This window comes from Phascolarctos cinereus, unplaced genomic scaffold (assembly GCF_003287225.1).
Source record: "Phascolarctos cinereus isolate Bilbo 61053 unplaced genomic scaffold, phaCin_HiC Scaffold_7;HRSCAF=346, whole genome shotgun sequence".
NCBI lineage: Eukaryota > Metazoa > Chordata > Mammalia > Diprotodontia > Phascolarctidae > Phascolarctos > Phascolarctos cinereus.
Window position 1 is genome coordinate 63,065,585 of NW_027556180.1, and position 14,468 is coordinate 63,080,052.

The window sequence follows — 14,468 nt, forward strand, 5'->3', positions numbered from 1 at the left end:
CAGGCTTTCAAAAACATTTAATATGCAGTCAAGGGTCAAACCAGCAAGATTCTGAAAAAAAAATACAATTTACATACAGCATATAAACAACCAGATGAACGTCCTCCAAAGACAGAGGCAAAGCAGATTGACTTGTAAATACCGCATATTCTGGTTGTATTTATGGAAGTACGCCCGTCATTTTCAAATCAAATTCACTGCCTCAGCCCTAAGTAGAGAACCTCCTAGTTGCTTTAGGACTCAGCGTGGTGCAGCTTCTTCAGCGCCTCCTCAAGCGACCCTTTGAAGGTCATATGCCTGCTCTGTTTATTCACTTCCTAGGATTCTGTTTTGCGTCAGGGCGTTGAGAAAAAGTGACAAGAAATGACATGTGCTAAGGATTCTGGGAGGTTCCCAGAACTTGGAGTAGATGGATTGGAGGGAGCCCCAGCCCAGGGAAGGGAAGAGGAGATGGCGGGAGAAAACCATAGAAAGGAGACAGATTTGCAAGGGATTTGTAGTATTCTAGTGCTGTAAAAGGTGGTTAAATTTTATAGGACAATCTCAGCCAAGGCTGGGCAGAAACCCAGTGGGAAAGCTAAGACTTACCAGTAGGGGGCACGCTGCCCTCAGAGAGAAAATGGTAGCATTCCAGAGGAGGCCTTAGACTCCGCTCCCCCAATCAAGAGGGTTTTGTTGTTGTTTTAAAGAGGTAAAACCACTCCCAGAAGAGATTAGTTGGAGGGCTTAAAAGGCTCTATCTAGCACAGAGTGGATCAGATGACCTGAGGGGTCCTTTTCAATCCCTTCAGTCTCCAATTCTAGGCAACTGGGAGAAGAGATTAAATAATAAGAGGAGGAAAGGGAATGCCATTTATTAAAAGCAATCTTTGGAGCAACAAACTTTTTATAGGGATAACCATGGCTAACTCCTTGGATTACTGAAAGCCCTAGCCATGTCAAATAAAATATGACCGTTTATTAAGCACAAATGTACACCAAGCAAGCAGTCACCTTTAGATTTTTCACATTATAGCAACTAAAAACAAAAACCTTTAGTGCACCACTTTGTTTATACACTTTGTATTTACTCACCTGTATGTCTTTGTAGCCCCTCAACAGAAGCTCCCTGAGGGCAGGGACTTTTTTTTTTTCTAATACCTAACATTTATTAGAGCACTTTAAAGTTTGCATAATATTTGCAAATATTATCTCACATCATTTTTGTCTTTGTTTTCCCAATGTCTAGCCAAATGCCCTGCATACATTTGGTTGAATTGAATTTATTACCATCTTTTATCAAATACATTTTAGAAAGCTGCAAGGGATGGGTGGGTGGGGAACACTTTGGTAGAGAAATACATGTTTACTTTCTACTAATTAGCTTTGGGCATGCTCACAAATCTAAATAAATATTACATAATATTATCTTCTACTTTTTTTTAGCTGAAGAAATTCAGCTGCAGTCAAGTCACACAACAATTAGATCTTAGAACAGAAGCACACGGGAATTAGGATTCCTCTGCTCTCAGTGGCTGCCACCGGTTGTTTTTCAGCGTATAATTGATTATTAAAATAGTTAAGTGGCAACTCATTTACTCCCTCCCTTCTGATTACCAGAAATACATAGAAAACAATTCCCAGAAAGAAGTTAGGGATTTTCCCTACCCTTTTTGGCTTAAGGAATCAATGTATTCCACACAACCCCAAAGAATGTGCCCCCCAAAAGGATGAGGGTATTCAAATTAGGAAAAGGTGATTGTCAGTCTTCAGCGTAAGTGCTCTATTTATTTATTTATTTATTTATTTATTTATTTATTTATTTTTAAGGCAATTGGGGTTAAGTGACTTGCCCAAGGTCACACAGCTAGTAAGTGTCAAGTGTTTGGTCTGAGGTCGAATTTGAACTCAGGTTCTCCTGACCTCAGGGCTGGTGCTCTATCCACTGCACCACCTAGCTGCCCCCTCAGAGTAAGTGCTTTATAATGAGTTTAAATAAGGCTAGAACTTAAACATAGGCTATATCCCAAAGTATTATTTTTTAAAGAAAAAAATTTGCGTGTGTTTCTGTAAACACTAAAGGCTTCACTCAGGTTTTGTAGAAGCCAGGCTTGGGAGTAAAGTCTGCGCTATGCCACCGATCAATAGGATACCTAAGACCCTGTGCAGCAGGACTGCCTAATTTTTTTTTAAATTTAATATTTTATTTTTCCCAATTACACGTAAAAACAATTTTAACATTCTTTTTTTTCCCAATTTTGAGTTCTGAGTTCTTTACTCCCCTCCACTCCCGCCCCCCACTGAGAAGTCAATCAATTTGACATAGGTTATACATGTGTAGTCAAGACTGTCTAAATGTTTAAACAGGAGAGTGGGGCTAACTTCCAGTGAGAAATGTGTGTATTACCGTGTGTTAGGCTGGATGAAAGCTTGTGGGTAGAGAAGTAGGGAGAGGCACTATGGCCCCTGCAAAGCAGGCATTTCCTGGTAAAAAAAAAACCAAAACCCAACTATATCACATACATAAAGTGCATATTATATATGAAATATGTACATAGGTGTTCATAGATCCAGAACTGGTAGAGATCTCAGAGCCCATCTAGACAAACTTCCTTATTTTAGAGATGATGAAACAGTCTCAGAGGGGTAGCATTAGAGTCCAAGGCAGGATTTAAATACAGATACTCCAACTCCATTTGCTGTACACTCCCCCCCCATCCATGCACCCTTTTTTTTTTTAAGAGAGAAACTTTTTTTAGTTGATCCAATCTTATCTCCTTTTCAAGAGCTAAGGAACTTCTAGCAGGGGAAAAGGATTGTTTGTGTGTTGATTTAGTGATACTAATAACACTTTTAAAGTTCATGTGTTGCTTTTCTGCAAAATAGTCTAAAGTCTTTCACATGTTGTCCTGAAAATAGTCCTGAGATATGGGAACAAGGTGAAGAAAGAAGGATATTCATCCCAGTCGTTTACCCCAGCCTCACCAGGACTTGAGGTTCTGTCCAGTGGTAGTCGGGCTTCTGCTCCATGCATAGATATATTAAACCTACATTTTACTAATTGGGAGAGAGCAACTAGTTAATCACATTCATCAGTCAACTGCAGGATTGTTCTCTGGAATTCTTTGAAAGAAATATGTAAAGATGGATGCCCAAGCTCTACTTCAAAATGAATTCCTATGGATTAAACAAAGTTACGATGTATGGAATCATTAAAAAAGAAGCCTTCCTATCTCTGTGCTTTTACTGTCTAGATATGTATCTTGCCAATCACTTCACACCCTGCCACAAACTTAATTTCTTCAGAGCCAGGTTTAATCGTGGTGATCTTGTGGTGAGCTTTAAGAAATGTCATATAAGGCTATTATAATTTCTTTGGAATGACAACTAATGCCACTTTGTCTACAGAGTGCCTTTGGAAGGGACACCACCATTTCACTCTAGCTGAAGTTCCCATTCTAGTTGGAGAATCCAGGTCAGTCTTTCTGGAAGACATGAGGACTAAAGGAATATCCTCTAGACTTTTCCAGGAGCTAATCAAGGCTTGTGTAATCTTTCCTAACTACACAAGATGGTGTATTATACCACTCTAGGTCATAAGATAATTTTTTCTGAAGAATAACAAAGGATTCTAAAAAGCTAAGATTATAGTCTAGGTTTAACTTTGGAATGAATCTGTAATGGAACTTATGAGCTAGAAATTCTGACTGGAATTATTTCTTTTTCTTATGCTGTATCATCGTTTATTTTGATTATTAGCCAGAAAAGAAAGGCACAAGACATACAAATATCTTTTTTTTTTTTTGCTTTTGTTTTCTTGGGAGTGGTGGACATAGAAGAAAGAAGAGGCTGGCAGGATGGTGATGGTGGCAAGGATGGTGACTGTGATGGGTCTTCTCCATTGCATGGCCTTTCTAGGGTGGCATTGTCTCTATGGGCATTCTTTCAAGTGTACATTGCTCAAAGTAATCCCAAAAACTGGTGGAGCATTGGCACAAATACCGTAGCACAGATGCCAACTGAAGAATATGTTACAAATTTGTACGGTACTTCAATTTCCAGTCTTCGTCTGGCCTCCTTATTCCTGGTGACCACCTTGAACCAAGAATAGAGCACTTGGAGTGAAAGATTTTGCATCAATTGACGAACCAAGAAAACCATCACAATTCCAACCATAAATTTGGTTAGTCCCAAGCCTAACATTTTAGTTGTGAGTGGTGGGATGCTTTGTATGGCAGACTCTGTGGGCTCAGATACCAATTTGAAGAAAGGACTGACCCAGAATCCAATGGTCCCTCCAGCTCCAGCCGCTAGAATTGTGGTAGTATCTGCTCTCGTAGGAGTATAGTTATCCGATACTGGGTAGTTGTAACATAAGAAGAAAGGCACCACAAGAATACATATAGGGAAAAGCAGACTGGCGGACTCGAGGTGATCGATGAAGTCCCATGCTGGGTAAGTGACAGCGATGAACAATCCACTAATCAGAATGCCACCAATCACATCCTAAAGCAAATAGGAAAATAAAAAAGGAAGTGAATTAGCAGGCATGTGTAATATAGGTATGCTTCTGATGTACAGGTTTTTCTGTCTCTTCATTTTTTAATTTAGGAAGAGGAAAATGTCCTGATGTGTCTAATGCATGCATAAATATAGACCACATAGAAAAGAATCTGTGTGATTTCATCCTTTGCTGCAAAACCAAGTTCTGAAATCATTCCAGATTCTATAAGTGGTCATACATGGAGTTTTAAAGCTCAGTCCTTCCCTTTTCATGTTTGCTTTGTTAGTAATAAGGTTGTACACATCATGGCAGGTCTGGACACACACTTGGCAAGCAGTGGATGGCAAAAACAGGCACTAACCATCTGGTTTCACAAATTGCAGAAAAAGTGATTAAGGAACCATTCAGGAAGAGAGAAGAGAGGCCAACTCAGAGGTCCCAGTAATTTAAATGTAACAAATGAGGTTGTTCTTAGAGCTTTACTTAACCAAGCCAACTGCCTCCGCTACATCCCTTGCTTCTGTTAGTGACTTATACCGTGAGCCTCACTGCCACAGGTTATCATGACTGTAAGGCAATCAAAGTAAGTCCTTATTAGAAAAAGATTAGCTGAATATTAGTTTGACATCCTTTACCAAACAACAGAATATTTTTTGTTTTTACCATCTTTTTAATCTCTATCCTTGCCTTCATACTTTCATTTCACGTTGCCTTAACAAGTCCATTATTTATCTCTTGTTTATATCCTAGCATAGTCCTCATAGGTAATAATTTCCTAACTGTTGTCTCTGTATTTTCCCCTCTCCCCTCCTTTCTCATCACCCCCTCCTCTCCCTAGCTTAGCCTCCCTTATATTATCGACTCTTTACCTTAGAGCCTGGGTTATTAACCATTTTGTGTCATGGCCCCTTTTGGATTATAAAGAAAACTAATTATACTGAAATAGTTTTCATATTAAAAAGAAGTCCACAAATTCCAGGTTAAGAACTCTTGCCTTAGAGTATCTGTTCCCTCAAATTCTTCAGTATCTTCACCCATCCTCTCTTCCTTTCTTCCTGACTCAGAGGAAGAGTGTCTTCTGCTCATCTACAAAGCTAAATCCTTTACCTGCGGCTTTTTCTCAGTTCTTAGCCTTCCTGATCTCTCCACAGCTTTTGACACTACTGACAACCTCTCTCACTGTATCCTCTCTCCTTTTTTGGCTTTTCATGATACTGTTCTCTCCCACTTCCTTTACCTGTCTGATTGCTCTTCAGTCACGTTTGTTGTATCATCCATGTACTGCTTCACAACTAGGTTGCCCTTACCCGAAGGTTTTGTTTTGTGCCCTTTTCTCTCTCTAAGCTTCTCTCTTCCCAATGTTATTGGCTTCAGTGGTCAAATCTTTGCAGGTGACTCCCCAAACTATACATTTAGCTTTAATGTCTCCTTACAACCCAGTTCTGTATTGCCAGTTGCCTGCTGGATATCTCAAATTAGATGATCCTAGGCACCTCAAACTTAGCGTGTCCAAAATGAAACTCATTATCTTTCTCTAATAAGCCCACCCTAGTCCAAATTTCCCTTCTTCTGTGGAGGATAGCACCATATTTTCACTCATTTAGTTTTGTAAACTTCACTTTCTTCCTTATCTCCCAAATTTATTCATTGGCCAACTCATCAGTTCTGCCTCCATAAAATCTCTTGCATCTGTTCCTTTCTCTCTCACATGGTCCTCATAACTTTTCACCTGGACTGCTGCTATAGCTTCCTAGTCAGTCTCCCTCCATCCAGCCTTTCCTCTCACCAACCCATCCTTTTTCTAAATCACAGGTCTCAGCATGGGACTCCCTGCTAAAACATTCTTCACAAATAATAAGGTTTTTTGCATTATGCATGCCACATTGAGGAAAATTTAATAGCATTTATTCCTTATGTAATAAATGTATAATGAGTGAGCTTTTCAGTGGAGTGAGCTTTGCAGTGGAGTTTCAAGGGTGTGTGTGTGTGTGGATAGATAGACAGACAGATGGATAGGTGGATGAGATAGAGACATATAGATATACATAAAATATGATATACATATATAAAATATGTATATATATAGTATACATACAAATACACTAAGACAAAGGAACTACTGTTCAGTGATGGAAGATGCAGGATGTCAGAGTCCTGGGAGACTTGTGTTTGAATGAGGACTGTGTCAGAAGACCAAAACTTGGAAAATGAAGATAAGAGAAAGGAAACTGCATGTGAAAAGGAAAAGAAAAAAAAAACAGCAGGGTTACCAGAGTCATGTAAGAAAATCAAGGATCAGTTTGGCTGTGGTTAATTGAATCAGGGAACCAGAAGAGAGATGAATGAAACTATGCTACCATATTGTCTTACCTACTACAGCCTTACCCTCTAGAGTTACCTTCCATCTATTGCATATGTATCTTGTATAGACTACATGCTTTCTCCTCCATTAAAGAGGGAGCTGCTTGAGGGCAGAGATTGTTAATGTGTTTCTTGATATCCCTGGCACTCACTACAATGTCTGGCAACGAGTAAATGCTTAATAAATGCTTGTTGATTGATTGTCCTTGAATCCAAGAGTGCTAGTGGAACCTTGATGAACCCAGAGCAAAGCTGAGAGGCTTCTGGTAGCTAGGTGGTACAGTGGGTAGAGTTCTGGATCTGTAGTAAAAAAGACTTGAGTCCAAATCTGGCCTCAGAGACTTGCTAGATGTGTGACCCTGGGCAAGTCACAACCTCTGTCTGCCTCAGTTTCATCATCTGTAAAATGGGGATAATAGCACCTACCTTCCAGGGTTGTTGTGAAGATCAAATGAGATATTTATAAAGTTCCTTAAAGCACTATGTAATTGATAGCTATCATTAATTTTTGCTTTTCTTTTTCTATTTTTTAAAAACGTATTTCCACATCAGTCATGTTGTGAAAGAAGAAACAGAACAAAAGGGAACAGCCATGAAAAACAAAAAAACAAAAAAAAGTGAAAATAGTATGCTTTGATCTGCATTCAGACTCCATAGTTCTTTCTCTGGATGTGGACAGCATTTTCCATCACGAGTCTTTTGGAGTTGTCTTGGATCATTGCATTGCTGAGAAGAGCTAAGTCAATCATAGGTGATCATCTCACAATGCTGCTGTTACTGTGTACAATGTTCTCCAGGTTCTGCTCACTTTACTCAGCATCAGCTCACGTAAGTCTTTCCAAGTTTTTCTGAAATCCGTCTGCTCATCACTTCTTATAGCACAGTATAGCTATTATTATTAGTTATTATTATTCATCATCTTCCAACTTGCCCCTAGAAACTTCTGTAGAATTTCATGAGGGAAAGGGCACTGAACCCTGTGCTTTTACCATTGGAGTATGAATTCTGAAGTGACAGTTCATACAAGTCTTCCCATGTTTCTCCTAATTAATCGTATATATATATATATAAAACTGTTTATACCACAATATCTCCTTGCATTCACGTATCACAATTGCTTCCTCTCCTAATTTAGATGCTCTTTTAGTGGCAGCTAGATGTCACAGTGAGTAGAGTGCTGGGCCTGGAGTCAAGAAGACCTAAGTTCAAATCCAGCCTCAGACAGTTAACTGTATGACTTTGGATGAGTCAATTAACCTTTGTCTGCCTGAGTTTCCTCATCTATGAAATGGGGGTAATAATAGCATTGACCTCCCACAGTTGTCGTAAATCTCAAATGAGATATTTGTAAAGAACTTACCAAGTGCCTGACACATAGTAGCCACTTAAATCAATCTTTTCTTCTTTGCTTCTGTCTTTCTTTTCTTGTTTTCCTCTCTCCCTTCCCTCTCAGTCCTTTGTTATACCAAAATGTGCTGCTGTAAATACTTTTGTACTCATGGATCCTTTCTCTCAATCACCAACTTCCTCAGCCATGATGGATGTGTTGATAAAATGTAGATCTTTGAGGGCAAAGACTGTTTCAGTCTTGTCTCTGTATCTGGTGCCTAGTCTACTTACTGTCTGACACATAGAAGGCACTTTGACAGACTATACTTATTTCTTATAAGAAAGAATTTCTAGGGGCAGCTAGGTGGCGCAGTGGATAGAGCACCGCCCCTGGAGTCAGGAGGATCTAGGTTCAAACCCAGCCTCAGACACCTTACACTTACTAGCTGTGTGACCATGGGCAAGTCACTTAACCCCATAGCCTAGCCAAAAAAAAAAAAAGAATTTCTATTTGGAGTGCTGGTAGCAGGTCAATGAGTAGTAATTATTATGCCCCTCCCCGTAAAAACCACCAACAAAACATTTAAAAGACTACACAGAAAAAAAAAACACCAAAAAGTAGTACAGATATAAGGGATGCAGGCAAATAAAACAATTTAGTTAAATTTAATTTAGCTTGTTAAATTTAACACATTTCTTTAAAACTAACAACATAATGATAGTTTCTTATATAACCACAAAGAATTTATTGATGACTGTTAAATTCACAATGAAAAAGAAAAATAAATCTTAAATGATTAATGAGGGAATCAGATTCTAATTTCTTCAGAGCCTATAAAGCAGTTAACCCATTAAGTAAGGGGACAGAGAATGATTTCACAGCTTATCTCATTGTTTGCATTATTTTTATATTATAATTAAATATTTTTGCTATTGGATTTGTTTCTTATAGAGAACAACTGTGTAAAGAGAGAGTACTACATTGCTAGCGGGTTGGGCTATGATGATCAGAGGTGATAACTTAAATAAGCCTACAGTGAACCTTCATTTTATTGCTTCTATCAAAACAAATGAGGCCATAGTAAAGTAATATACATATTTCTACATGTAATTTAAATAAATTAAGCCACAGCCAACAAATAGATTAATTTAATTCAGGAAATTTCTTAGAACAACATAAAGCACTTTCTAAAAATAAGGGTTACTTTTTGAAAGCTTGAGTTACTTCTTACATAAAACTTTTAAATCATACATTCAAGGACATACTAAACAATCTTTTTTTGAAGCATATCTGTTGTTTCAGTTTTCTAAGAGGAAATTACTAGGATATTTCTTTCCATCTCTGAGTTGCCACCAACATGATTATGACAAATAATCCTGGAAGTATAGAGAGTAGAATGAAAGGTAATCTGGGTGAGATGCATGAAATATCATAGTTCCAAAGAATGTTAGGTACTGGCTGAGATGATGGAGAATAAATAATCGTAGCAGAAGCACACAGCTATTGTGGCTAAAATTCTTGTCTTAATGGTCAAATTTGTTTTTTTTTACATATATGAGTAGGGAAGGGGTTTAGAGAATGAACATGAGGAATGTCATTTTACAAAGAAAGGAAGAAAGGACAATGGTGAAGGAGGAGATGAGGAGGAGAAATTAGGGCAGATACTTCAGCAAGAATGACTTAAGAATAAGATATGCTTCACTCTGTAAAATTACTACTGTGAATATGCTCTTAAAATCAGTCATCTTTGAATTCATGTTACAACATTAGGTAAAATCACCTTCAAGTTGATAAAGCATCATGATGAACCTAGCATTTCCCAAAGTTAAAAAGTGTAAGGAATTAATGAACTTTTACTCATGTGCTGTCTTTAATTAGGAAGTTCTTATTTGAAAGCACAGGCCTTATTCTGTTTCCTTCATAAAGGGAGCAAGGGAGGGGAGCCTACATATTGGGATTATCACATGGATAAAGAATTTGGAGTGAAAAGTTTCAGGTTCACCTAAATGCATGTTGTATTTTCATTCAAGATCAGAGGCTATCCTAGAAGAGCCTTGGGAAACTCAAATTCTAGCCATGTTTCCATGTTTAGTGTGGTAAATTTACATTTTATCTCTAAGCATCTTCAATGGAGTATGTTACTGAGCAGCCCAACATAACCCAAGGTTAGCTGGCTAGAAAGGAGAGAAAGAGAAAACCTATTCATTCAATTGTGAGGAAAGAATGCATTCAGATTGTTGAACTATTTATGCAGAAGACACAATGATTCTGGTCTTCCTTTCTTCCAGGCCCCCTGCTGAGAATGTGAACAATCTTCTCTGCCCTTGGCTGCCTCCACCAGTCAACTGAAATTAGGAACAGAGATAAAACCAAGAGAAACGTCTTTCGTTGGTGGAGTGACTGCCTTTATCATGCTCATTTAATAACTTTTTTTTCCTCCCAGAATATGCCCAGAAATGATTTATAAATTATGAACCATTCAGGTACTGTGTATGTTATTTTTCATATTGGGTTACAATTAGTTCAGTTTCTGTCTGTTAAACAGAGAAAGTGAATAAAAGCCAAACAGAGAAAAATAAAGCCACATTCATGAGTGTGAATATAAATAGCTGTAAGAAACCTAGATTTATGAAATTAGCATGTATAAGAGAGAAATTGCTTCATAAATTCAAGAAATATTAATATTCTATTGTTGTCCACAAATGGCAAGAGATCAATTACATAAAGGCAGCCATGAAATAAGAAATATATTTGGTCAACTGGTGTTATGTTTAAGTCTCCTGATATGACAGAAATCAGTATAGAACAGGGATTCTTGACCTGAGGTTCACATGTCCTCAAAGGGTCCATGGTTATACTTCAGATGATTTATAAACTTGGGGAGGAAAGAAATTAACATCCGTTTTCATTAACCTCTAATTGAAATTTAGCATTTCCTTCAATTATTTTTGAAGCTGTTTATTTTATTTTCAAAACATTTTAAACTTTTATTATTTATATTTTAAACAATTTTAAGTTTCAAATTTTCCACCTCTCACCCCTCCTCCATCCACTGAGAAGACATGTAACATATTAATTATATACATGTGAAGTCATATAAAACATATTTCTATATTAGCCATATTTCACAAAAGCAAGAAAAATAAAGTAAGAAAATTATACTTCAATTTGCACTCAGAGTTCATCAGTCTCACTCTGGAGATAGGTAGCATTTTTTCATCATGAGTCCTGTGGAATTGGCTTGGATCATTGTATTATTATTCATCAGGTAACCAAGTCTTTCATAGTTGATCATCGTAATATTGCTGTTACCATGCACAATGACCTCTTAGTTCTTCTCACTTCACTTTGCATCAGTTCGCACAGGTCTTGCCATGGTTTTTTTTTTTTTCTGAAATCACCCCCCTCGTCATTTCCCATGGCACAATATTACTCCATCACAATCATATGTCACAACTTGTTCAGCCATTCCTTAATTGATGAGCATCCTATTCATTTCCAATTCTTTGACACCACAAAATGAGCTTCTATGAATATTTTTGTACATATAGGTCCTTTTCCTTTTCCTTTTATCTCTTTGGGGGTACAGACCTAGTTGTGATACTGCTGGGTAAAAGGTATACACAATTTGATAACCCTTGGGGCCTAGTTCCAAATTGTTCTCCAGAATGGTTGGACCAGTTTATTATTCTCCCCATTGTACCTATTTTACCTCATCCCCTCCATTGTCATTTCTGATAGGTATAAAGTGGTACCTCAGAGTTATTTTAATTTGCCTTTCTCTAATCAATAGTGATTTACAGCATTTTTTCATATGACTACAGGTAGTTTTGAGTTCTTCTTCTGAAAACTGTTTATATTTTTTGACAATTTATCAATTGGGAAATAGCTCTTAGTTTTATAAATTTGACTTAGTTCTATACTCAGTATTTGAATTGTTTCTTTCTAGTGGTTTGAAGTATTTTCTCTTTGACCTGGAAGCTCTGGAATTTGATTATAATATTGCTGGGTGTTTTCATTTGGGATCTCTTTCAGGAGGTGATCAATGGATTCTTTCAATTTCTAATTTTCCCTCCTGATCTAAGATTTTCTAGCAGTTTTACTTGATAATAACTTGCAATATGATGTCTAGGCACTTAACCATGGCTTTGAGGTAGCCCAATAATTCTTAAATTATCTCTCCTGGATGTATTTTCCAGGTCAGTTGCTTTTCCAATGAGATACTTCCTACTTTCTTCTATTTTTTCTTTCCTTTGACTTTGATTCTTTCTTTTTTCTTTTTTTTTTTGTTTTTATCCAATTACATGTAAAAATAATTTTAACATTTGTTTTTAAAACTGAGTTCTAAATTCTCTCCTTTCTTCCCTTCCTACCCCCTCATTGAGATGGCAAGCAATTTGATATAGGTTATACATGTGTAGTCACGAAAAACATATTTCCATATTAGTCATGCTGTGAAAGAAAACATAGAGAAAAAAAAAACTGAAGAAAACTAGAACTTGACCAAATCTCTTCACTTTTGGAAAGATGTAGGGATATGACCTTGTTGAGTGGCTACACCAAAGAGCAGTCATTAAGTACAAAGAGCCAATGGAGTTTTATTAAGAATAAGTCATGCCATAATAATCTCATTTCTTTTTTTGATAGGATTACTAAACTAGTAGGTAAAGGTAAGGCTATGGGTTGAATTTGCCCAGATTTTACTGAAGCATTTGATAAAACATCTTGTTCTACTCTTATAGAGAAGATGGAGAGCTGGATTAGGCAATAATATTAGCAAATGGATTTGGAATTAGTTGGATGGTCAGATTCAAAGACTAGATGATACTTCAGAATCAACATGACAGGTCCCCAGTGGAGTTGTCTCAGAGAGCTGTACTTGGCCCTGTGCTGCTTAGTATTTTTATTAGTGATTTGGATAAAGGCATAGACGATTTGCTCACTAAATCTGCAGGTAACATAAAGTTGGGTGAGATAGCTAACGCAGTCAGTTGTCATCACATCCAAAAAGAGTAACAAGCTAAAGCACTGGGATGAATCTAATATGATGAAATATAGATGGGATAAACGTCAAGTCTTGTACTGGGTATGAAAGAGCAATTCCAGAAATGTAAGATGTGGGCAGCTGGGTGGCACAGTGGATACAGCACTGGCCCTGAAGTCAGGAGGACCTGAGTTCAAATCCAGCCTCAGACACGTAACGGGCACTAGCTGTGTGACTCTGGGCAAGTCACTTAACCCCAATTGCCTCACAAAAACAAAAACAAACAGAAATGTAATGGAGGAGGCATGAATAGATAGCAATTGTTCAGAACACCTTGAGGTTTTAGTGGACTGCAGTGAGCATACAGCAGTGTGATGTGACAGCCAAAAAAGCTAATGCAACCTTGGGCTGCATTAAGAAAGACATAGCTTCCAAGGACAGGAAACTGATAATCCTCTTGTCTTTGCTCTCGTCTGCTCTCATGTGGGGCATTGTGCGTTCAGTTATGAGTGTCCTGGTTCAAGAAGGACATTGATAATGTGGCAAGTATGCAGAGGAGGATGACCAGGATGGTGAAGGGCACTAAGTTTTACATGAATATTGGTTGAAGGAGATGGGTATTGTTTAGCCTCGAGAAGAAAAGACTGAAGGGAGGAATAATAGCTGTTTTTAGTTATCTGGGGGGCTGTTATGTGGAAGAGACATTAGAAGTGTTCTGACGTTCATCCTTTTTTTTTTTTGAAGACAAGATGAGTGATGTCTTGACTTATGAATGAATTGTATTTAAATGAAGCAAAGTTGCACAAAGTGGTCAGCCTCACACTCTCTTCTTGAGTCATCAATGTCCAGTGGCAGGACAAAAGTTAGGGTGACTGGGGATGGCCTGGGGTGCAGTGGATGACCTTGGCCACCTTCATGACCTTTGGAACAAATTGTTCTCATCCAGCCGTTCTGCTGGGAGAAGTCATCACGTGCTTGTGGTAGCCTATTGGTTACCCTTAACCTGGTTTAGTCCATCTGCAAAGATGGCAAATTAGCAAATTAAAACAGCATATAGTAGTTTACCTGTCAGCTCTGTGGACAAGGGAGGAATTAAGACCAAATAAGGGATAGAGAGCATTACAGGATAGAAAATGGATAATTCTGATTACATTAAGTTGCAAAGTTTTTACAGAAACAAAGCCATTGCAGCCCAGATTAGGAGAAAAGCAGAAAAATTAAAAAAAATTACAGCAAGTTTCTCTGATAAAAGCTTCATTTCTCAAATATATAGAGAACTGAGTCAAAATTATAAGAACATGAGTCAGTTT

At 37.7% G+C, this 14,468-nt stretch overlaps 1 protein-coding gene across 1 annotated transcript in view; it reads right to left on the bottom strand.

Moving 5' to 3' along the window:
- Positions 1 to 14,468, bottom strand: part of SGPP2 (sphingosine-1-phosphate phosphatase 2) — a 134,920-nt gene continuing 120,452 nt past the window's right edge. The window contains exon 5 of the mRNA XM_021002890.2: positions 1 to 4,485. Coding sequence (XP_020858549.1) covers positions 3,940 to 4,485 — 546 coding nt within the window. The 3' untranslated portion in view covers positions 1 to 3,939. The remainder of the gene's footprint in view (positions 4,486 to 14,468) is intronic.